The sequence below is a fragment of the Ursus americanus genome, chromosome 5 (assembly GCF_024610735.1).
Source record: "Ursus americanus isolate L20-20 chromosome 5, mUrsAme1.1.p, whole genome shotgun sequence".
NCBI lineage: Eukaryota > Metazoa > Chordata > Mammalia > Carnivora > Ursidae > Ursus > Ursus americanus.
The window spans coordinates 52,688,286-52,714,199 of NC_142131.1; the positions used below are offsets into that span (position 1 = coordinate 52,688,286).

General features: G+C 43.8%; 1 protein-coding gene across 4 annotated transcripts in view; it reads right to left on the minus strand.

Annotated features, from left to right (window-relative positions):
- The window catches only part of LOC123790247 (protocadherin alpha-C2), a 128,761-nt gene that overhangs the window by 28,457 nt on the left and 74,390 nt on the right, over positions 1–25,914 (minus strand). For 2 of the 4 annotated variants that reach the window (XM_045794472.2, XM_045794471.2), the window contains exons 1-3: positions 14,990–18,157; positions 5,411–5,469; positions 2,328–2,416 (exon numbers count right to left, since the gene is read on the minus strand). In XM_045794472.2, coding sequence (XP_045650428.1) covers positions 2,328–2,416; positions 5,411–5,469; positions 14,990–17,563 — 2,722 coding nt within the window. In that variant the 5' untranslated portion in view covers positions 17,564–18,157. Of the gene's footprint in view, positions 1–2,327; positions 2,417–5,410; positions 5,470–14,989; positions 18,158–25,914 lie in introns of those variants that run through there. The other 2 variants (XM_045794474.2, XM_045794473.2) reach the window with 1 other exon arrangement.

Below are 25,914 nucleotides of genomic sequence, written 5' to 3' on the forward strand. Positions count from 1 at the left end.
ATTATACCCAGTTTACAGATGGGGTAATTGGGAAAACATGAATTTAAGCAACTTGCTTATGCTCACCCAGCAAGTAAGTCTGGAATTGCAATTCAATTCAGATCTGATTCCAAATCCTAATCTTATGCCATATTCCTTACTGACAGTGCAGAACATATTTTGAGTCCTAAAACCTCAAAGTGTCAAAAGGACAGAGGAGAAGGCAGAGGGGCACCCCTTTAGCTTCATGTCACCGGTGAGGAGGTGTGTTGAAAGGTACGGTTAGATCACCCATGGACGGCTTGGAAGACGGAAGCTCTGTCCAGCTCAGTCCATGAGGACTGTGACTCATGTGTCAGGAGCCAGGCATGGTCCTGGACAGAAGGGATTAGACAAGAGAGGTTGGGACAAGAGAGAAGGGGAGCAATGGAGACTCCTTCCTTATCTTCTGTCAAGAAGATGGGTTCCTAACATTCTTTCAAATCTGAAGGAAAGAGACCTGGGCCAGATGCAGATGAAATAATCAGCGGACAGTTCCTATTGCACATCTGCCTGGGAATGTACACCCACCAGCAGCATCCGTGAAAGGGAAAATGTACTCAAATTTAGTTCCTGCCTCATCGGGCTGACCTACAAAGCCTCTGCGAGAACAGGAAAAGCCCTGGAATGAAGGCAGGTGAGCAGGGCATGGGTGTAGCTGCTTTCACAGAGTAGTCTTACCATTCCAGATGCCTCCCATCCTGTGACACTTGGCAGCCCAACACACTTCCTTCTCCATCACTTCTTCACTCCATCACTGGCACTGTGGTTGCAGATTTGTCAATGAACTATTTCATGTTCGTCTCCTTGCCATCTGGCAATATTACTCTCTAATGAATTGCTTTAACTTGTGCATTTGTTGTTTCGGGTTTTTTTTTTTTTTTGACAAATGTGACTTTGAGTTGAATCATGCAACATTCATAAATAGCAAATGCTGGCTGATTAGAATCAACAAAAGCCCTCCGAGTTGCCAGCAAAAATGGGCCCGTAGCTGCACACGTTATTCGGAGAGCCCAATCATTTGAAAGGCACTTGATTATTTTTGGAAAGAATGTTTCACATGCACACTTATGTCATCTGTAACGTATCTACGTATCTACGTATGTATTTGAATTTGGATGAGTTCTTGCAAGCCAGCCATGCGAGGAGTGTAAGTGCTACAGACAGCTGGATTTGGAGCAAGACACACGTGGGTTTAAATCCTACCTCTGCCACTAACAAACTACGTGAACCTGGGTATGTTTCTTGCCCTCTCTGTGTCTCCAGCTTCCCATATGTAAAGTAGACATAATAAATCCCTTGCAAGGTTGTCATGGGGGATAAATGAGATCACATATTTTATGTGCTCGGCACAATGTCCAAGTAGATTGTAGCTCGATAATCAGGAACTACTATCATCATCATGATGTTCTATTAATAGGGGATTATGATAGACACCATTTGCAGTCTCGGTAATCCTTCCTTTCTGAAAACTGCCAGAGGGATGGGCCTACAAAGCCATATTTTTATTACAGGACATTGCTTTAGTGATTAGGCAAAAATAAGGAAACTACGGAAATACAAGTTTAAGGAATTTTCCTCTGCTCTCCCAGCCTTTGGGTTCTTGATCCAATCTGGCAGATTCTATTTCCTGAAAGTATGGATTAGGAATCAGTCCCCATTTGTCCTCTAAACTAAGAAACTGTGAGATGGTCACGTGTGCATATGTTCATGTCAAGGGAGTAAAAGTCAGTCTGCAAAATGACGTAGATATGCAGAAAGAGGCAGGTCTGACTTTGACCTGAAGTCAAAGAGAGTGGTGCCTTGCTTTTCATAACTTTCCACTTCCATGAGAAACTCCATTGCATCTGTCTACATATCGATCTCTAGATCTATCTACGTATCTCCCTTTTGCTTACCACTTGGAATGGGCTTCCATTGTCTTCAACCAAAAGATCTTTGCTAACAGTGTCATCTCTGTGCATGAGGCCACCAGATCTTCTCTGTGTGGCTCGGATAGCCTAAGCATGTGAAAGATGCCTGGTTACTTTACAAAAGAACTTTACATACATACACACACACACACACACACACACACACACACATACACACACTTCTCTGCTTTCAATTCTTGAAGAACATTAAGTAGAAAATCAAAAAAATCATGTATATATGTAAGGAAATCATACATGTAAGGAAAAGAATAAAGACCAAAAAGAGAACCATTCACATTCCTGATTTTAAAAAACAACCAAACAACCAAACAAAAAAACAGGTCATCTGAGTGCCTTCTAGAATCCAGCAAGAAGAGAGAAACCTTGGGGATTTACCTGGTGTCGCACTGGATACTGTTGGCCACTGCTGATCAGGCCCTCCTGGACCAGCCCGTAGAATGCCAGCCTCCTCTAGGTGCACAGAGCTGAGTAAACACACAGACCCAAAGAATGGTTAGACCATAAACGACTTTCCGGATCTCCTTCCACCCTGAGAAAGTGTGTGCAGCTCTGGAGGCAGGGCTCCGGCTAACACACTCGACTCACAATTGAACTGAAGCAATTACTGCTGAGCAGTCACCTTCCATAAATGGCAAAAGCATTGCTGACTTACTGCTGGCTCTACTATGCAGGCAATAAACATGTTTTATCTTTATGGCAATTTTGGTTGTCATTAATGCCACGTGGTGTTCAGTAAATCTAACAGGAAGCCCATCAGAGGGCTAATGCCATTTTAACATCTTAATGCTGAAGCAGATGAGGCGAGCTTGTTCTCAGAAGCCCCAGGCCTCTCTTGCTGATTCTCTTGTTTCTGGGTCCTCTATAGCAAAGACGAAAAAACATGAAAATTATTTGCTGACAAATGTAGCATTATTCCCATTTAGTTACCCAATTACTTCTTAACCTTATTTTCTGTTTTACTCTTTCTGTATCTTCCACTTATAGACAACCCACCCTACATTTCCTGGGCCTTGAGGAAGCCTATCACCACTACTCACAGATCCCAATTCAGAAGAGATTAATTCAGCAGGAAATATTGCAGGGAATGAGACATGAACTGGGACACCCTTAGACGCAAGCAGAGATAGAACATAAATCATTCAGGGATGGAGCGAACATCATATTCATGTATGTATGTCTAATGCTCACACATAGGAGACCCTCATATATTTGGGGGATGGATGAATGAAGAAAGGAACAAATGGGACAGTAAGAGTAAATATCATCCAAGAAAATCCTCACCAGAATTAGGGGATTCTTTTCAAAAAGACCTTGTTTCATCTTGCAAATTAAGTTTCTAAAACAAAATTTATACTACTATCTGCAAGGTTATGTGAGGCAGCAGAGCAGACAATCTTGAACTATTGTGGGGGAAGCCCATCTATCAATTGAATATTCTTTCACTCTTGACTCTGAGTAACATATCTAATCAAAATTCACTCATTAAGCTCTGCCCTACTGCAATTCTTCCCTTCATCTACATCCTAGAATCTTCTTTTCTTTTTATTCCCCCAACATTAATATCCTTCATGTGTTCCTGGATTCTACCAGCAAATTCTATGCGTTCAATCAGATTCATTCTGGAGATGTAACTACTCTGGAACCAGCTCAACTCAAAGCAGAATTTTCAAAGACACAGGTGCATGATGTCTGAGGCTGGAACGGCCAAGAAGCCAAGCACATGTGTAGAAAGAGAAGAGTATTCTTTAAGTTTACAACTCTAATATATGTTCAGTGTACTATACTGTGAGGAATAAGTTACATTTAGCTTCAATTTTTATTTCATTCCTCATCTTACTTATATCTCATGGTATCTTAGTTGAAACCTGAATAGGAGCACACTTGGCTTTTTTTTTTTTCCATTTGAAAATGGAATAAGGAAGTGATATGTTTTAGCATTTTATTTCAAATGTAGTTTGAGGGGCGCCTGGGTGGCACAGCGGTTAAGCGTCTGCCTTCGGCTCAGGACGTGATCCCAGCGATCCGGGATCGAGCCCCACATCAGGCTCTTCCGCTGTGAGCCTGCTTCTTCCTCTCCCACTCCCCCTGCTTGTGTTCCCTCTCTCTCGCTGGCTGTCTCTATCTCTGTTGAATAAATAAAATCTTTAAAAAAAAAAAAAAGAAAGAAAGACACATCTCATGGCTTTGATACTTTTCAAGTAAAGCACTAGTTCAACTAGGAGAGAAAAAGCTGGTATTATAAACCACGCTTTTTCCTAACGTATGGTTTGCAACAATAGCTCAGATGTGGGCAAAAGCATAAGCTGGTCACTAACAAATAGAAAGAACCCTCCTGACGCCTACTATTCCAGCATCTGCACAAGTGTTTCTGGGCCAAAATTATGACCCAGGTTCCACTGTGACATCTCATGATGCCAGCTACTGAGCTTCAGGCCTTCACTGATTGCTTCTTGCTCAGAAATAGCTCGACTTATAATGTAATGCTTGCAAATATGTTAATTTATTTTACTTTAATGCATTTCTAAATGGACTTAAAACTAGTTTTTCATTAACTTAACACACACTTTGTAAGCTCTCTCTTTTTAGAAACCAATGTAGGTTTGGTGAAGATCTACTGAAGTGTTGCCTAGACATTTTGAGGGGCTTAAGTTTAGAGTTTATTCCTTCCTTAAAACTAAATCCTTTTGCTGGTAGTGATCATTAGTTTCCTGGTTTCCAAAGACACTCAAAAATCCAGAATCTTGTATTTGGCCCTGGGCACTAAATCAGCTCTGGGAATAATGGTAGTTAATCAATTACTGTCAAAGAGACAAAGTAGAGAAAGCGAAATTATATTTAATCTGAGTCTTAGAGTAATGCTATTACTCTAGGTTCATTTAAAATAAGATAGATTTGGTCTCCAGATATTCAATAAAGGCCTTTCACATGGCTCATCCTCCGAAGAGCCCATGCCATTGAACGGCAACGAGAGAGTAACAAGATGGAAAAGATAAGGAGATTCTAATATGAGCACGAACAAGAATAACAGCCATTATTGTGGTTAATAGGATTTAAGGGTCGATGTGTGACAGAAAATCAAGGTAGACGACACCTTTATATTCAGGTCTAAAAGCATCAGTATTCATTATAATTTCTAAGGGAGGGACAGAAAGTATAGGTGGGGAAGGGATAAAGGAAGCTGTAATTATTTCCTTACAGAACTTTTGATGAGAGAAAGTACACAGCAGCCTGTCTCCGTAATTTTACAGGGAACTCTCATTTGCCAGCCCTTGATAAGTATTTGGCACTATTTCCAGTGTTTCAAGGAAAAGACATGGAGACAAAAGGAACTACATTCCCCTGGCAAAGTATCTAAAGCTTCTCAGTTTGACAGCAGTTTCCGGCCTCTAGACACAGAATGTGTCTGAGCCATACGAAGTTAAAGTTCTTCTGATGGAAAAAGGGAAGGAAATACATACCTGTGCATTCCTGCTCGGAGGGAGGCAGAGTAACGCCAGTCAGGGTTGGGCTGTCGCGGCTGCAAAATCACAAAGGGAAGTTTTGTTAACAAGGCAAAGCGGTCATCTCCCAGTGATTGATGAGCTGTTTCTAAAGTATTTCCATGTATCTGAAAAAAGTGTGGAAGGAGCCATTTTACGTGCGCCTCTAAGATGACAGCCGTATATATAGCCCTTCAGGAGAAAGCGAGCTCATCAGGGTCCTTCCACAGACTCCGTATCACAGAAAAACCAGAGTTAATGATGCTGTGCCTTCGCCTTCCTCAAAACAGGTCTGTGTTCCTAAAGCAGCACCGGGGGGGAGGGCAGTCTATTTTGCGACAGGGAAAGCTTTCATTGTTTCTGCCTTCAAATGCTTCACTAAAGGAACACCTCCAATTTGGTATTCTGGCTGTAACGGGGTACAAACCGCGCAGGTTCCGCTGGGCTGGCCGGACCGCAGAGGACTGCAATCTGCGGGGGCGGTGCGGGCTGCAGCAGGCTCGACCCGGGACGGACGTGCCCCGTCCCAGCGCCCGCGACTGAGAACGGCCTCTTGTGCGGCCTGAAGAGGAATCCCAGGGAGAGGAAAACAAACCACGACGGGAGTCTCACCTTGTTTCGCTACACAATCCTCTTCATAAACTCCTACCCGCTCCCTGCTTTTCTGAGCGTTTGCCTCCTCCCTCCATGACTATTCGCTCGGCTCTGATTGCTTAACAGGGAGCGGCTGAAACCCAAGAAGAACCTGGCTCGGTCTGCACCACCTGCGTGCAGGGGAAGATCTGCTGCCCGGTGTCCACACGCTGTCGATTCAAAGCGATTCAAAGCGGAGGGGGCAAAAAAGGAAAATACGGCCCCCTAAAGACTGTTGGAGGAGTTATGGGCTGCATAGAATCTACTCAGGAATCACTGGGGACAGAATGAACCACCATCACTATCTTGTATTTATTAGCAAAAATTTTGTTATTAAAAAAACAAAACAAAACACCTGTGAGGGGCGCCTGGGTGGCTCAGTTGGTTAAGCGTCTGCCCTCAGCTCAGATCATGATCCCAGGGTCCTGGGATCGAGTTCTGCATCGGGCTCCCTGCTCGGGCGGGGAGTCTGTTTCTCCCTCTGCCCCTCCCCGTTTGTGCTCTCTATCTCTCAAAAATAAATAAATAAAATCTTCACCAAAATAAACAGAAAACAAAAACCTGTGATAGATGTTCCTCTCACCGTGTTTTCAAGGGCAGAGATAAAAGTGGGTCTGTCACCGAATCCTGAAGTCTGTTTCAGCGGAAAGATGAAGAGATGGAGGTTGTATTCCATAAATTCTGGACTATAATTCTATAAATTCTGGATTATAATGATCATATCTGATAGACACAAAGCCACAGTAATACCAATAAACTACTTCAAAATGTCACTAATTCTTGTTCCTATCCTTTTTATTTATTTATTTATTTATTTTAAAGATTTTATTTATTTATGTGACAGAGAGACAGCCATCGAGAGAGGGAACACAGCAGGGGGAGTGGGAGAGGAAGAAGCAGGCTCATAGCGGAGGAGCCCGATGTGGGACTCGATCCCGGTAAGCCGGGATCACGCCCTGAGCCGAAGGCAGACGCTTTAACGACTGCGCTACCCAGGCGCCCCCCTATCCTTTTTATTGTTTACTCAAAGGATGCCGAGTATTTCAGAAACACACCTTTTCACAACACCTGGGAAAGAAGTGATCAGCATCCCAAGTTCCACACAGACTTTGGGGTGGTTGGATGGTATTCAGGGAGTCAGCCAAAGTCAAGGCCCAGAAAGAGCTACAACTCCAGGATACTTTACCTCAAATATCCCCACACACTAACTGCCCTCTCTGGTCCCTTCCACTCTGCTGGCAAGATATGAATACGCGAGCTGCTTCCTCCTTGGTGTTCAAGTTCACAACATGCTACGCATGTTCCATATAAAGTAGCATTAAACTCTCTCCAGATGAAATGAAAGGCTTCTCATTTTCTACTAGTGGTATTGCAGGGAGCAAAAGAGAAACTATTTGCAAATCATTCTGTAAAGCTGGCAGTATGACTTCAATATTTCCCATTAATCCAGTCATCACCATCTCTCCCCTTACCATCAGCAGCTCCAGTGTCAACTGTGAGAACCTTCTTTTAATAAAGACTTGGACATCTGTCAGGTAAATGTTGCCAATTTTTCTGTGATTGGGTAACATTCGTGATGCAAACTGCTGTGACTTCACCTTTGGAATGAAAGCGCCAACCTCATTTTGCTGAAAGGCACAGTTCTAGCAGGACTGACCAAGGCACTCAGTTCACTACCCAACCTCACTTCCTCAACAACAATTTGCCATGCTGCTGTTTTCTGTAATAGTCCCTCGGCAACAAGGTGCTTCTCAGATTCATTTGTCAGAATCATAGTTATGACGTGTCTTAGGGTAGTAAGATTGGGCAGGGAAAAGGAAAGGAAGGATAGAGAATGTTTTAAGTCTCCACACAATATGAGGCAATAGGATAAGCACTTTAAACCTATTGTTGCATTTATCCTAACACTTTTTTTTAGACCATAAATTCTATAAAAGGCATATCTGCTTTCTCCATAAAACATGTGAATATCCTCAGATAGTCATAATACACAGCTATGTCCTCAGAGCTTGGCAGGGTTCAGGTATTTGATAGGTTTTAAAAATGTTTCTGGACAAATGAACTATGATGCAAGGGTAACATTAATGTACTTAAATTTATAGAAATAAGAAATCTGAGCTTTAGAAAGATTAAATCACTTGCCTGATTGGTGGGTTTGGCTGATCGTTACATTTAGGTCTCCCTAACACAAAAGTTTGTGCATTAAAAAGAAAAAAGATTTATCTACTGATTTGAGAGAGATAGAGAACGTGAGCCAGGCAGGGGGTGGGGGGGGGTGGGGGCAGAGGGAGAAGGAGAGAAACTTTTGCAGACTCTGCATTGAGCACAGAGACTGATGTAGGATTCGATCCCAGGACCCTGAGATCATGACCTGAGCTGAAACCAATAGTCAGCCGCTTAATCCAAATGAGCCACCCAGGTGCCCCACAAAAGTTTGTGTTTTAAACTACTTTACATGGAATGACATATATTGTTGACCCCTGAACAAAACAGGTTTGAACTGCATTGGTCCACTTATATGTGTATTTTTTTCAATAAATAGCGTATAGTACTGTAAGTGTATTTTCTCTTCCTTATGATTTTCAGATTAACATTTTCTTTCCTCTAGCTTAGTTTAAGAATACAGTATACAATACATACAATATACAAAATATGTGTTAACCAACTGTTTATGGTCTCAGTAAGGCTTCTGGGCGACAGTAAGCTATTAGTAGTTAAGTTTTTGAGAAATCAAAATTTATACTTGGATCTTCAACTGTGCGTGGGTCTGGCACCCCTAACCCTTGTATTGTTTAAGGACCAACTGTAATTTTCTGTTTTCTCTTTATTACGTCTGAGTTTCCCAGATACTGATTTATTTTTAAATGATACAAAATTTGAAGTAACAAATAAATGTATGTGGGTTTCACCCAAACTTGATTAAAATCAGAAAAACTCAAGTTTAAAGGTTGACTGCTGATATACTGGACACATTGAAGACATATACTAGGGATTTGAATGAAGTGTAATGTAGTTTTCTAACACTTGGATGATACATTCCAGAACTATGCTGAATTCCTATTGGTGAAAAGCCCCAGTATGTTCTGTTGTTTCAAGGTTAGTCCTTCAGGAGACTAATAGCCACAAAACCCCAGACGTGGAAAAACTGAATTAGGGAGTCCATACGGGTGATGTAGCATTAATGAGAACAAGAAACCATTTAAGTTTCTACCAAAATTATAACAAAGATTTAATTTATCCTGTAACAACGTTATTTATTATTTATACCATCAAATATCTGAGCTACAGAAGGGTGAATCACCTCTTTCAAGACAAATTTAAAATAAAATGGGTTTAAAATACCTTATGTCCCTCAAAAAAAAAAAAATGATAGGACCACTCAGGAAATGACACGCCTTGTCATGGAAATCCACGTTGATGCTATCAGCAAACGGCCCTCTGAGACATGAAACTACATGCAGCGTCTCCTTTTCTTCCTATTAGCACTCTATTAAGGATGTAACCCCTGCAGACTTTTCACAGTGATACTTTGTGATCATTGATATAAACTATGAGAGGCAGAATCCTAAAATGCCCCCCAAGATCCTCACACCTTGGTGTATTCACCTTGTATAATCTCCTCTGATTAGGTTATGTCATATGACACACTTGGCTTTAAGACAGGGAAATCATCTGGGCCGGACTGACCCAATCACATGAGCCCTTTAAATCTGGGTCTAGAGATCAGAGACAGAAGTTGGAGAGATGTGAAGCATGGGAGGGAGGTCATGTGAGAGAACATTCTCCACTGTTAGCTCGAAAGATGGAAAGGACCATGAGGCAAGGACCTGAGCACAACCCTTAGGAGCTGACAGTGACCTCCAGCCAACAGTCGGTAAGTATGTAGTCCACGAAGAAGTAAAAAACTGCCGACAGCCGGAATGAACTTGAAAGCATATTCTTCCCCAAAGCCTCCAGAAGAGAACTCAGCCAAGGTGCCATATTGATTTCAGCCCCGTGAAAACCTAAGCAGAGAACCCACTAACATCCTGCAGGACTCCGAGATAATAAATGGGATTTGTTTTCAACTACTAGTAAGTGGTAATTTCTTACAAAGCAATAGAAAATGAATATATAAACTGTTGGTCAATAGGCAAGAAGGAGTATAACATTTAAAATAATCACTGTTATATTACATATTAGTCTTCTAGTAAAGCAATTGAAAAGATGAGAAATATGAGAATGCTAAGTGAAATACTTTCCTCCGAAGTGACTTGCTAATCCATGAAGAAGGAAAGTAAAATAAACATAATACTGAAACATACTAATGGGTTCCAGTACAACAGAAAATGCTAGGTTTGCTTAATTCTGGACGCGCAGCCTGCTAGCACAGCAGTTACTCCCTCACTCACAGTTTCACTTCCCTGGAGTCCAGAGTTCTGACCCTGCAAAGCCAGAAAGGAACTAATGTTGCTTATGTGCCAAGGAACTAACATTTTCTTCACCTTTGCAATGTCAGATATTTCTTTGCATTTGTCAAGTTCAAATTCCTGAAAGAAAAAATTGTAATTTTTAGGTGAGCAGATTTGAAATACTGCTAAGGAGTCCTTCCACCCTTTGATTTTTGAAATCATGATTACAGATTATAATGCTCAAAATATGATTATATGGATAAACTAAATTTATATTCATACTTAATATGCACAGGAAATTTGAGCCAGGTGAATTCCTAACAAAAGTCACATTCAAAGACACCTGTAAATCTCCATTAAATTCATCTAAACCTCTGGGCTCGGTGATGGCAAGTTTTCCTCAAAGATTTGTGAACTGACATCATCCTAACCTCTCATTGAGAGCAAAAATTGGTGGCAAACCAAGGCAAGTATCCAGAACTGGCTCTGCTCCTCTGTCAAGCAGACAGCACGCCAATAGGCAATTTATAATATGCCAGGCTGTGTCCCTGCAGTGTTTGGAGGTAGACCAGATGCCCATGTGACAGCTCACTCCTGGGTCAGAGGAAAGGGTAGGCCAATGACATTCAAGCTACAATAAATAGATTTCTTCATCAGTCAGAATATGTGCAAGATAGGAGACTGAGAAGAGCTCAGCCATAATTCCATCTGGCTCAGCAGATCTGCAGAAAAAGCAAGGAAGGAGGTAATTTGAAGAAATTATTATATTACCAGACCAAAGAAAATAAACCCTTTCTCAGAAGAACAGTCCTGTAACCAATAAGGAAATGGCAAAACAAAGTAGCCCACCACCCAAAAGTGACCATGAAAGGATGCAACACTAGAACGGAAGTTCACATAGAATTTCTTTGCCTATTCTGACCATCACACACCTTTTTATGAATGCACCCCCATGTCGCTTTGCAGCAAGTGTAAATTCTGATACAGAACAGAGTCACCAGATAGAAAAGTCAGTCCTTGGGGGAAAAAAAATTAGGTGCCACTAAAAGAAGGATTAGCTCTTTCAGACCACTGCCTCTGCAATTAGGGTGAATGTATACACACAGTGGCAGAGATACTGAAGATCTGGTGGCTACAAATGGCTTGAAAAGAAATGACGGCAAACTTATTTCTGCTAGTCTTTTGCGATTTCCACATCTTATGCCACCTGGTCCTACGGAAGCACAGTTGGACAAATCTGCCCAGAGCACTCAGAGTGACTCATGAGGAGTCACAGGACCACAAATGCAAAGAAGCTACCTTAAGGTTTGGTTTCCTTTTCTTGGAGGCTCTGAAAGGGGTGCCGACCACATTCAATATCAGGTTTTCAGAAATCTCTGAAGGGAAATTCTGCCCCATTGCCAAAAAGTTACTTCAGAAACCTCATTGCACAAATGGCTCATGAAATAAGCTCACCGGGGGTGAAATCTATCAAAAGATTAGAGTCTGATGTTAAATGCTGTTTAATAAGCAATGAAAGAGAAATCAGAATAAGAACAGAGATGAAAGATCATCACAGGCTATGCCAAAGTGAAACAGAGAAACAAATAAAAAGATATCAGCTTGGTAGTAACATTTTTACTCATTGATCCTCCCAGTTGTGACCTACTTTTATGCAAGGAATTACTCTTTCTCCAAAAGCAGTCAATTTACACTACCAGGTGACCCCTAGTAGCCAAAATGCCAGATTATCACACAACAAAAGGAGTATATACATTGGGATTCCTGTCTACTCATACTATTTCAAACAGCATAAGCTTTGGAATCAGACAGACAGGACTTAAAACAGACTAACAGAATGACTGTGTGTGTTACCTAACCTCTCTGAGCTTATTTCCTCATATGATAGATGCTGGTAAATGCTTCTTTCATGTACGATTTACAGGGAATGAAATCACACATATATTGCAAAGCAGAACGTTTTTATATCGCATAGTGGTCACTGAGTGCAGATTCCCTTACTCATCCCTCATAACTTCATCTGGTCTAACAGAGGCACACGGCATGAAGCGCGCCCTAGGACTCTTCGCCATCTGCAGTAACTGGACAGGGAAGAGAGAAGCCTAACGTGGAAGTTTAACAGGTTGATCTAGCACAGTCATGACTTTCAGAGCCGAGTGACTTTTTGTTTCCATTTTGCCACGTTGACCTGACTCTCTCTCCCGTCCTAACTGTAATAATTTCAGGAGCTAGAGCTCTTAGGGCTCTTCACCGGATTTTTGAACGTGGCTGACAGAAATCTGCCTTTATTAAAATCATGCATGCATCCTCCTGGCAAAATCCCACAAGAGCAAGCACTTTCCTGACATAATTTTCTCCCTCAATTAAAGGTTTGTGTACCAAAGTACGTATTAACACACAGGTCAGCGTAAGACAGAAATAGCTCATGTATCAAACTGCCCCAAGCTTTGAGCCAGGGGAAGGAGGGGGAGAGTGTCAGGCAGCTGGCTCTCCTGCTCGCAGCTGGTGGCAAAGCTTGCCCGCAGGCTCTCCCTGCCTCTTCACCACCTGCAGCCCACCCCAGGCCCAAAGGGGCTTCACAAGAATTTGTTAAGCAAATGTCTACAGCATCCTTATTGAAAGCTAAGCCTTTTTACATGCTTCCAAAAGCTATGATCTAAAGAATTCTGGAAACTCCTTGACATTGTCCCCCTGTTTTTCTTAATCGGCAATCTGCCTCCTGTGGTTGCTCAGTATTGACTGAAATCAGGCTTCTCTGGTACATCCACTTACAGTGTACGTGGGAAATACTCTCTATCCATCTGGGGGTTTTTTTTCTGTATTTTATGCATTACTTTCCTCAAGATTAGCATGAATTTAGAATGTGAAACTATGGACATTAAAAAAAAGACAGCAGTATGTCAGTGAAAATACATCACAAAAATACAGGAGGGACAAATATTACTACCTCCTTTTGTGGTACCTCTGAAAGTCCTAGCTACGAAGTAGTTGTTTGGGAAGATAGCAGTTCATCACTATTGACGGGACAAAATGCTGGCTTCTGAAATACAACTTTAAAGTATCACAAAGCCGACTTCTATTTTCAGGCATGCATATGGAGACACACTACACAAACACACCCACACATTCATGCCCTGGCCAATAATTGATGTTCATTCTTCATTAATAATGAGCAAGCTGGCCTTTGCCTACTTAAAACTCAAGGGGCGTCTGGGTGGCTTAGTCAGTTAAGTGTCCAACTCTTGGTTTCGGCTCAGGTCATGATCTCAGGGTTTTGAAATCGAGCCCCAAGTCAGGCTCAGCACTCAGCACAGAGTCTGCTTGGGACTCTCTCTCTCTCTGCTCCTCCCCCACCCCCAACCTTCACACTCTCTCTCTCAAATAAATACATCTTTAAAAAACAACACAAAACTTAAAACCCGTGTATTTACTAACACCCGTCTTTCATGTACAGCAAGCCATCCACTTTCCAAGGCTTTTCCAGGTATTGCAAACTAAATTTTAGACCCAGAAAATGAACATGAGCTTTGGAGTGTGTTGGAGTATTGTTTGAAGTATTATCATTTAATTTAAGGATATAAAGGGCTGGAGAGGCTACTTCACATCTCATTAAAACCTTTGAAATTGTCAACAGGAAATCAAGGAGATTACAGATTGCATTTAACCTACTGTAGGGAAATCATCTTACAATGAACTTGCCCTATGGCCCGAAAGGTGACTAATGGGAGAGTTCTTTTCTCCTTCTCTTTCTCCCCAGTCCCAGCTTGTCCTAGTAGTCACCACATCCCCACATCCTTAATCCACTTGTCCTAATACCTTCCTAGCCCAACCAGACAAATTCATTCTTGGTCCCTCTGCCTTACTACCCTTCATCTCAGACAGCCCTACAGTAGAATTACCGCATCAAAGAGCCAAAGCAAACTTTGGCTTCCAGGTGAGAGCCACAGTCCAGGGCTTTATCACCTCTGACGTGAATTGCCGGAAGATCCTATCACATCAGTTCAGTGCAATTACTGGAAATAGTAACCAGATAATTTTCAAGGTATAAACAAGGACAACAACGCCGAGTTGACCACCACAACCCCTAGAGGTCTCACAGCTTTTTAAAACACAACACTCTTATAGCATTTCCAAAGAGAACTTTCCCTATAGATGATAACAGCAAAGGCCATTTCTCTCTGAATCTCAAAACACTACCCGGTATGGCATCATCTTATTCTCAAGCCTGTTCCAGCCCTCTGCAGAGCTAGGTTTTAACATCAAATATTTAAGACCAATCCTTACTTCTTAACAATGTTATGGTCAAGGCTTCATATATCTGAAAAGAAAACAAAGTAGAACAATTCTCTGATGTTCTTTTCCTAGAGTGGAAACGAAGCAGATTCTAATCAAGTCACAGGTACTATATACATTCAGTTTACCAGATTACCCCCCCCCCCATCACTGTTAGGAACTCAGTAAAGCCAATGACCCTGGGCGGAGGGGATGTGCAAAAATGCATGACCGTGGAAGAACCCCTTGACTGCTATCTCACCTCGTTTTGAGAAACAGCATCATTTTTGAGAATAATCAGGTTCCCCGCACTCTGCCCACTTTGGCCTGTGAGGTGCCTGCTGTCACTAGCTGCTGCTTGGGCTCCCCCAGGCCCCAGTCCTGTCTGTGCCCCTGTGTTATAAAACATGAAAGTGTCACTCCCTGAGCCTGCTGTCAGGCAGGCCTTGTAGCAGTAGGTCTTGGTGAGGGAGCCATTCCCTCGCACTTCAATGAAGTGAGGCTGCACTTTGAGGCCATGTGGTATCCTGGCCTCGATATTGTTATTGGCCTGTTTGTTTAGCTCAGCGGGGCACCGCTCCCTCACTCCACAGAAGCCCCCGCAGCACGCGGTTCCATACGCCGTGTAGCGGTAGCACTTGATGATGCTCAGAACGAGGATTGTCAACAGAAATATAAAAGACACTGTGCTCAATGCTATTATTAGATAAAGTGTAATCTCCGAGTATGTCCGAGGACTCTTAACATGTCTCTGGGTATCAGGGAGGATTTTGGAGACTCTATCCACCACAGCCACGGTAATGGCCACGGAGGATGATAGTGACGGCTCCCCGTTGTCCCGGACCACCACCGTCAGGTTGAAAGTAGTTCCACTCTCATCTCCCATCTTCCTGGTAGTCCTAATTTCTCCCGTGTGTAGCTCTACTTTAAAGAGGTCCAGGTCAGAAGTCTGGGCCAGATGGTAAAAGAGCCAAGCATTTTGGCCAGAGTCTGAGTCCATGGCTATGACTTTGGTGACCAGATAACCAGCAGGGGCAGTTCGAGGCACCATCTCAATGGCTGCTGACGAGTTGGTTGAGGTAGGGTACAGGATGTGAGGGGCATGGTCATTCATGTCCACCACATACACATTGGCGGTCACAGTGCTGCTCAGTGGTGGCCTCCCCTTGTCCTGGGCCTCCACAGTCACAAAGAACTCCCGAAACTTCTCATAGTCAAAGGAGTTGACGGCATAAAGGCTGCCACTGGCACTGTTAACAGAGACATAGGAGGTGACTGGTAGCCCTTGAATCTCCCTCTCCAGGAGGGAGTAGGTCACCTCCGCATTCTCCTTTTCATCTGGGTCTGTGGCTTGCACAGTGCAAAGCAACACCCCTGGCAAATTGTTCTCCTCGATGTAGATGGAGTAGGAGTCCTGTAGGAAGCTTGGTGGGTTGTCATTGATGTCAGAGATCTCGACCTGCAGTGTCCGCTGGGATGTGAGCTGTGGTACTCCCCCATCAGTGGCTGTCACCGTGATGTTGTAGGCAGCCACCCGCTCCCTGTCCAACGGACCGCTCACCACCAGTGTGTAGGAGTTCCCAAAGCCATTGAGTCGGAAAGGCAGTGAGGCCTCCAGGCCCAGGCTCACCTTCCGGTTGAGGCCTGAGTCCTGATCATTGACACTGAGGACGGCCACAACGGTGTTGGGCGCAGCATCCTCAGGCACAGGGCTGTACAGGTCCGTGAGCACCACCTCCGGCGCATTATCATTCACATCCACGATGTCCACCAACACCTTGCAGTGACCCACCATGGGCACTGGACCCTGGTCAGTCGCCTGCACATAGATCTGGTAGGAAGAGGCCTCCTCATAATCCAGCGCTCCACTTACCCGCACTTCCCCAGTGCTGGCGTCGATGCTGAAGAGCTGCCTCTCCCGGTCCGACGTGTAGCTGCTCAAGGAGTACCTGAGCTCGCCATTGGAGCCCTCATCCGGGTCCGAGGCATTCAGCTTCACCACCAGTGTGCCTGGGGGAGCGTCCTCCCGGAGCTGGACGCGGTAAGTGGACTGGTCGAAGGTGGGAGAATTGTCGTTAGTATCCAGGACACGCACGGAGATCTGTGCCGTGCCCGAGCGGGCTGGACTGCCCCCGTCCACAGCCGTGAGGACCAGGTGGTGCAAGACTGCCTGCTCGCGGTCTAGGCCCTTCCGCAGCACCAGCTCCAGCACCTTACTGTTCTCCTGCAGGGGTTTAAGGTCCAACTCGAAGTGCTCGCTGGGGCTAAGCTCGTAGGTCTGCACGGAGTTGGCGCCCACGTCGGGGTCCTGCGCGCTCTCTATGTGAAAGCGCGCTCCAGGGGCCACCGATTCGCTTACCTGCAGCTGGTAGTCGGGCCGCGGGAAGCGCGGCGAGTTGTCGTTGATGTCCAGTACCTCCACCTCCACGGCGCTCACCGCCACGGGGCTGTGCGCCAGCACTTCCAAGCTGAGCAGGCAGCGAGGCCGCTGCTCACACAGCGCCTCCCGGTCAATGCGCTCGTTGACGAAGAGCGCTCCGCTCGTCAGGTCCAGCTCCAGGTAGCGCGGACTGGGCGCACCCAGATGGTTGATGCGCAGGCAGCCCGGCCCCAGGCGCCGCAGCTCGAGCCCCAGCGCGCTAGCCACGTTGCCCACAAGCGCGCCGGGTGCCTGCTCCTCCGGCACCGAGTATCGCAGCTGGGAGGCCGCGGGGCCCGGCAGCAGCAGCAGCAGCAGCAGCAGCAGGAGAGGCGGCGGCAGCAGCAGCAGCCAGGACATGGGCGGCGGGAGTCGCGGATGCGCTGTCGCCCCAGGTCTGGTGCCCGCCAGCTCCATAGCCACCGGCCGCGGCGGACGTAGGAGCCGGGCAGGGCCGGAGGCAGCAGTTTTCCCAGCCGTGCTCCACGCCCGGGCCCCGCCTCCGCCTCCGCTCGTGCCACCCTGCGCCCGCTCCCCCACGGCTCACGCGCTAGCAAACGCCGGGGGCCGCTCCCCTCGCAGGCCCTCCGGAGGGCTCCTGGCCCCGCCGCCCCCGCTGACTCCCCATATCCCAGCTCCTCCGCTCGCCTCCGAGTCGCTCAGCCTGGCTCCGCTGCCTGCCTGCCGCCGCCGCCGCTCCAGGGGGAGGGAAAAGGCAGCAGAAGGGGAGGGGGAGGAGTGCTCAGCAAGTCCGGCTCCGAATCCGCACCGAGGTGGCAGACGGCGACCGGGAGCGATCGGTCGCTCCGGCCACTCCAGCCGCGGCTCCTTCACCCTGGACCCGCGGGATCCCAGCAGACCGCGGGAACACGGCCACTCCCTTTCTCCCTGCCCCCATCTCCCTGTGCAGCCAGTCTCCACGGTCCCTCGGCTGGTTAACGGGTCTCGGAAGGAGATTATTCTAGGACAAGCAGCTGTGTCTCTAGGACTTGGGCTATCACCTTCCCAGGAAAAGATTTCCAAGCGCAATTCAGGAAAATAAACTCAGGGCTTTAGCTAAGGATGGGCACCTGGGCGGCGGCTCCACATTCAAAAGAAACAAACGCAAGGGAGGCGCTCTGGGTTCGTGGATGATGGGGATTATTCACCTGACCCCAACATTTTCCCTACAATACTCCTAAATAGTGCAGAAAGTGTTCAGCTCCTGGGGCAAAGGGAGGGGGTGGAGAGTGCGGTTCTCTTCTGCGGAGCAAGCCTAGAACTAACATCCTGGGATCCCAGTGCTCAGTTCTGCTAGTAGCCAGGCGGTGCTTGCTTTCAGCGTGTACCTTGGCAAATAACCAATATTTCAGGTTTAAAATTTTTCTTTTAAAAATTGGCTCCATGAAACTGCAGGCTAAGCTCTTATTGCCCCCTTTATATCATAGTGGGGAAATCTGGTAAAATTTTAAAGAAATTCTTCCCTCAAGCTTTTCCTTCTTTTACTCCAAATCTTTTTAATTGATCATCCAAGACATTTTCTTTGTTCATTCAAGAGTGATTTAAAATTTTTTCTTTAACAGATGACAATGTTGTCTTCCGGAACCTGCAAAACCATTACATTAAGGGGGTTACTCGTGATCTCCCAAGCCGGGCTGGAATTTGGACTCCATTAATGCTCTGCAGTGAAAAATCTGTTATTAAGCAAAATATGGGAGGCTGGGATTTATCTTACAACACCCAGGAGTTTCAATGGCTGCAGCTCACCTTCCATAAATACGAGGCTTCTTTACACCTCCAGCCCTCCTTTCTCCTAAGACTTAACCTTGTATTGCTAGAGAGACAACAAAACGACAACCAATTTTCTCTTCAGTGACCAAGAAGGCAAAGGATCAGAGGAAGTGTCTCTGTGCTGTGTCACTGCCTCTGCTTCTCTGTTCCAGACATCTACTCTTCCCAGGCCTTCTCCTCTCTTCCACAGGAATTTAAAATCCATTGCCTCACATGCAAAAAGCACTCACCAAAAAGTCTTTTCCCTTTCTCATCTCCCAGCATCCTCTCACTCCTAGATCTCCCTCTGTGGGTCATTTTCTAGCTAGGGGCTGGACTAAAGGCAGAATGAGAGCTGACATTTGGCTTTCTTCCCTCCTTGAGAGGATAGGTGAGGGGGCCAAGGCAATGAGCCTGACACCCAGATTTCAAAGGCCTGAACTAGCACCTCCCTTCTTTCCCACCCACTAAGTGCACTTGCTGACAACCTAACTCCACAACCTAACCAATTTTATTCCAGAGATGCTCCCAGAGTCCTCCTATCACTGCTGCTTCTTATTTGTCCTCTTTGTTCCCTCAAGGGTGCAGAGTGGGAAGCAATTTCTATCACATTCTATTCCTGTCTCCTTTCTTAGGTCTCTGGCTTCTCCCTCTCTGTCTGCTTCCTCCCCAAATGTCCCTACAATAACTCTGTCTCTGTTTGCTATGGTAATTTGATCTCAGAAAGCCTTAAACTCCCAAGTGCATGAATTGTAGGCCTGGCCCGTGTCTTCACCCATTACTTATTTCTGAAAATAAATGGCTTATAAGTGGAATCAAGTTATAAGTTGTCAGGAAGAGTGACCTTTTCTTCTCTCATCTCCTCCCAGGCCCTGACAGTCACTGCCACGTCTGCCCACAGCTCAGAAACCTGGCCACTGGGCATTGACCATGCATGGGTCTGTGCCCCCGAAAAGATCACAGGCACTTAAGGAAGAGATTAAAGTGACAGAGGCTTGGTGAAGTTTTTAATGGAAGCCCCCAAGTGTCACATCTCTAGAGAAAAAACAAGGCTTGTCTTTTAGCAATTTTGTCACCTTTCAGCAAGGACACCTGCCAGGTTGTCCATTTTGATGGGTCAGGATCATAAGCTTCAACTAGTATTTACTCCCTTAGCGATTGAGAAGGCAAACAGAAAGCCGACGCAAACCAGCCATCTTTTCAAAGACATTGTACTACAGAGATTGTACTATATTTGGCACTACGATGATTCTGTTCCTCACACTATTGTACTTAGCCTCTTGCCAGCCTCGCTGGTTGGTGGAATGAGACTGCTTAGATTGCTGGCAAGTGCCCCGTCGACAATATGAATGTTAATGCCTTGACCACTGCTTCCCTTATTATGTGCTCCTTCCCTTGGACCTTCAAGAACCCCTGTTGAAAGCAGAATAGCACAGTGTTTAGGAACACAGACTTTGGAGTCAGTCATACACTTGCCAGTGACTAATCGTGTGGCCTTGGACGTGCACTGAAACCTAAGCTTCAGTTTACTCATTTTAATCGGGGAAGACAGACAGTGTTAAGTGAAACTGATAGGGTAGTTATGATTATATGAGATGATGTATTTAAAGCAATTTGCATAGTGACTGACAAGTATGTTATAACTATTATCATTATTAAAATGCAACAATTTGGGGCGCCTGGGTGGCTCAGACAGTTAAGCATCTGCCTTTGGCTCAGGTCATGATCCCCGGGTCCTGGGATCAAGCCCCACTTCAGGCTCCCTGCTCAGTGGGGAACCTGCTTCTCCCTCTGCTTGCCACTACCCCTGCTTGTCCTCTCTCTCTCTGTCAAATAAAGAAAATCTTTAAATACATACATACATACATACATACAATGCAACAATTTATAATACCTTAGTTGAGAATCTCTACGTAGCAAGGAGGAAGTCAATGATGATGGGAAGCTGAGTGTGTACCAAAGTTAAGCTTTCCCAATTACTTCTAGAACTTAATGTATTTTGAAAACAAAAACCAGTCCCTTTCTATATCACTAAGGAAAAGGGACCCCTGTCATGAGAATTCCTTCAAGGGATTGGCTTCCTCACAAGAGAGTCACCTTTTTAAAAAAAGATTTAATTTATTAATTTGAGAGCGAGAGTGTGTGCACAAGCAGGGGTGGGGGGCAGAGGGAGAGGGACAAGCAGACTCCCCCTGAGGAGTCAGGGCTTGATGTGGGACTCGATCTCAAGACCTGAGATCATGACCTGAGCCGACGTCAGATGCTTAACAACTGAGCCACCCAGGCGCCCCCAGAGATTCACCTTTTTAGGGTACATGAAAATACTTTCGCAACAGAGTACAGCAGGGTTCCCAAACATGCTGTCATCTCCAGCACATAGTACAGTGCTTGGCACTCAATTACTGTTTTTTGAACGGAACTAAATTTACAGTTTGTGCAATTCTCTCAGATAGAAATAGCTTCTTCTTTTCTCTCCCCCTAAGTCTTATATATATTCCAAAATCCATCTCAAAACTCATCTAATTCAAGAAACATTGTCTATTCTGATAATAATGGCCTTTTTCCCCTTTCACAGTCTACCACATATTTCTGAACGCTGACATGTGTCATTCTTTCATTCGTCCAAATGCTTTAATAGTATTTCTTTACCTGAATTATAAGCAACCTGCAAATACGAGGCACGTCTTACACTTCTGTGTATTCTTCACAGTGTGGGAAACCTTATAAACTCTCAATAAGTGATGATAGTGTCGTTTTCTTCAGATCCTTTTTAGCAAATTCAAGCAGAGCTGCTACAGTTCGGGTTTGTCCCCTTCGTTGTATGTGGACAGACTATGTGTAACGGAGGGGGGGCACAAGAGGCTAAAAATGACTTTACTATGGACTTTTTCCTTTAAAGTTTGAAATACTTTGTATTTCCTATTTGTATATACCCCTGGAGAACTGAATCCCACTAATAAATTTGCTGGACTCTTAAAAAGGTTCTGTCCAAAAGTACTGTGGGGCCATTCTTTCTACTTTATATTGTAATTATAAAATACGAGTATTTGCTGCTTATAACTAACAAGAAAAGTGACAGGTTAAGAGAAGTGCCATCATAGGCAAGGTTTTGTGCTACGGTAGACATGGTTTTGTTTATCCCCATAGTCGACAATAATTCTGAAATAGTATTCCTCAATTGTATCCCTTAACTGTATTTGTAAAATGCATCTGTCATGAGGTCATTGGGCACAAGAGCAAAACCAATCACAACACAACTGAATTAAGCCTATACGAAAAATACTGGCACTCAGTGAACTCTCCTAATTCATATAAAATTTTCCTTCAGTATTGCATCATTACAAATAATTTTACTTTGAAATGATCAGAACCAAACCATCTGGAGTCTCTCGGCCGTAGGGCCAGGGGACACACTCCATGAGTTCGATCAGGCTTTGGGCTGACCATAATGAGAATATCCGCCAAATCAGGAAGGATCTAATTTTCATTTGTAAGATGTATATCTGTGCTGTTCCACAAGCTGAGTGCATGATATATAATTTAAAAACAGAGACACATGAATATCCCAATGTTCAGTGCAGCCCAAAGTTGTTACAACATTTTCCCTTTGTTAGAAAGGAACAAGGGGCGCCTGGGTGGCACAGCGGTTAAGCGTCTGCCTTCAGCTCAGGGCGTGATCCCGGAGTTATGGGATCGAGCCCCACATCAGGCTCCTCCACTATGAGCCTGCTTCTTCCTCTCCCACTCCCCTGCTGTGTTCCCTCTCTCGCTGGCTGTCTCTGTCTCTGTCGAATAAATAAATAAAATCTTAAAAAAAAAAAAAAAAAGAAAGGACCAGGATTTCTGATCTTTATGCCTCCCTGGAAGTAAATACTTTCCTATACGGTTACAGCATATTCTCCACAGGTATAGCATCCAGTGCATGGGGAGATAAAAAAGATTTTCCACATAACATGACAGCTAAATTTTTTTCACATTCCCTTCCCTCCAGAAGGTATTAGCTTTCCGGGAGAGATCTTTACATTTTTAGTTCCGAGAAACTAACATATTGTTGATTCTTGACTGAGGCATCTAAAAAATGCTTGGAATGAACAAAGGGACTCCAACTATCTCTGGAGGAGTAACAATAAAAGGGGAGAACAGGTTAAAGGATTGGGGTAGACAGCGTAATATGAACAGATAAAATCAAACTGTTCAATTATTTGGGGCTCTGCTTCTCTGTCAGTATTCTCAATGGAGATAGCCTAACCCAAAACGTAGAATGTTAAAGGTTGAAAGATATTTAGAAAGTGTATCACCCAAATTCTTTATTTTTCATTGAAGGGAATGTTTAAGCAGAACTTGAACCTCAAGATCAATGCCAGAAGTAAGTCAAGTGTCTTTAATAAGATAAACGATCTTCCGGGGTAATGGAAGAACTTACAGATGTGACCAGGGAACCAAATTTCCTATTTTTTTTTAAAGTGTCATTGAGCTTGATATAAATTCCTTCCAAACTCTAATATCAATAAAGTCATTGTTTATGAGCACTTGGAAATGAAGGCATTCATGCTAGGGACTATTCTGGCTTAACGAAACTGGTAACATAAACTTACAACTGCATAGACTTAAAAAAATATTTCACATTGGCATTTTAGATTTTCAGTTGCTAGAATCTTTGATAAGGGAAATGCTACAGGCACAACGTCTCTGAAGTTCATGGAGACAGTTAAACCAAATCTCCCATTTTGCAGGCAAAATGAAGAAAGAAAGTCTGCACAACAGCATTAATTAGGTGATTTCTTAACTGTTTGAATAACACTGCTGAAGAGTGTTTATTAATGGAATGCTTTCAGAAGGTTAAGTTTAAGTTAAGAGGTGAGTACAGTGATCCACTACTGGTCTTACCCCATTCAACACTTTATCAATGACTCAAGACAAGGAAGCATCAAGTGTCCAGGCCAAGCCAGCAACCAGCTGAGCTCTCTGGAATGAGAACAACTGCCTAGGTTAGCCATGTTTCTAATTCACTGAAATTAGTACAGTGTTCTATTTGAGATTCGATACATGCCACAAATTCCTAAGTTTGTATTTAAGCTAATTTCTGGCTTCTAGCATTGCCATTAAAACTTGTTCCAAGTTTCCATTCATCACTTGAGGTCTCTTATTTTAATAGAAATCCTTGGCTGGCCCTGTTTCTCCTTGTAATTCTTGGGATTTTAGCCATAGAATGAAACAAGATGGGAATCTGACACTAAAGAACATCTTCGTTCCCAAGTGGGTTTTAGCCAAAGCGTTCATTGATTTGAATACTTTTTTTTTTCTTTCTCAAAAAAAATAGACATACTGTTGAGGTTCCTTGAATTTGAACTGTTTTCCAAGATACGACCTGAGCTCAGTCTAAGTGAAGGCCTTAATTTGCTTGCCGCTTGGAAACAAACAAACAAAATTATACTTCTCAGATACTTCTCAAAAGTATCTGTTCATATATTCAAAGTATGAAGTAATCGTTGGCTTTGTGGGTCCCTCTTTCATCCTGATGCCTTAGTACTTCACGGTTATTATTTCTATACATATTATCGCATTTAATCCTCACAAGAGCGAGTGAGGTTGGTGTTGATGAACGTACTGGATCAGAATCTCCAGGGAACTTTTTTCCACGCCTCTGTTTCTTGACATTCTACTATAATATCTGACGACTACACATGCGCTCTGACTAAGAATTGTATTATTTGGTCTCAAGAGCTATTAATTCCCCAGTATTTCCAATGGGATCCTAGTCAATTGTTTCTATAACTACAAATATCTTTTTCTTTTAGAGACTTCAGTCGGATCTTCTGATTTTTTTAATGACTAGACTCGATAAAACTGTGGTATAAAATAAATTTGTGTTTCATACCCCAACCTCTCCTTTCAGTATCATCTTCCCACCTACGATATTCTGTCTAAATTTACAAATGGGGTTTTACAAATAATTTGGACTTTTCTGATATAAATCCCACTCACATTTTCCTTGAGATAGACTTTGTTACATAATTCCTTCAGCAGTTATATACATAATACATTATAAGGTGGGTAAAATATAAATCCTCTAAATTAGCTAAGTTAGGATATAGTATGTTTTCTGTGAATATTAAAAGATCCTTTAAGACATTTTGATGAGATAATTAAGGTTATCTAAAAAACTTTCTTCGTCAAAGGTCCTTTTGGGGCACCTGGGTGGCTCAGTCGGTTAAGCATCTGTCTTTAGCTCAGGTCATGATCCCGGGGTCCTGGGATCAAGCCCCAAGTTAGGCTCCCTGCTCAGCGGGAGTTTGCTCTTCCCTCTCCTCCCAACTCGTACTCTCTTTCACTATCTCTGTCTCTCTCTCTGAAATAAATAAATAAGATTTTTTAAAAAGCTCCTTTTATTAAAGTTATTCAGGAAAGACACATAGATTCTCCAATTTTGTGGTAACCTCAGAATTTTTACAAAGCATCTTTTATGTAGTAAGATCTAGGATTAAATTCCACTAGCAATTATAGACCCCTTAGCTCCTTCAAGGTTTTTAATCACATTGTACGCTAAAATCATGCCCCTAGGTAGGGCCCTCTTCTAGTACTCCTGCTCGGAGAAAAACCAGATGCTACGATTCAAGATCTAGCTCTACTGTTCACTGATTATGTGTCCGTGGAAAAGTTGTTTAATTTCCCTAAAACTAAGCTTAGTAAAATAAGAAACCCATAGTACTTACTATAAACATTTATTGAGATAAAGCATGTAAAATTTTCAGTGTATAAGTTCTCAGTGATTATTAGCCAGAAAAAAGAAGGGGGAAGCATAAGGACAGAAGTCTCATGAAATTCTCCAAATAACCTGAGGAAAAGGGAGGGAGGAGTCAAAAAAATTGGGGAAATCCAATCCTCTGCATTCTCTCTCTTTTTTTATATTACAAGCAAAAAAAGCATATTCTACCTAACTGACGGAATAAGGTAGAGTGAGAGAAAACCTAGTACTGGATCTGTTTATACAGCGTCTCTGAAATAGTGTTCTCAAAAGA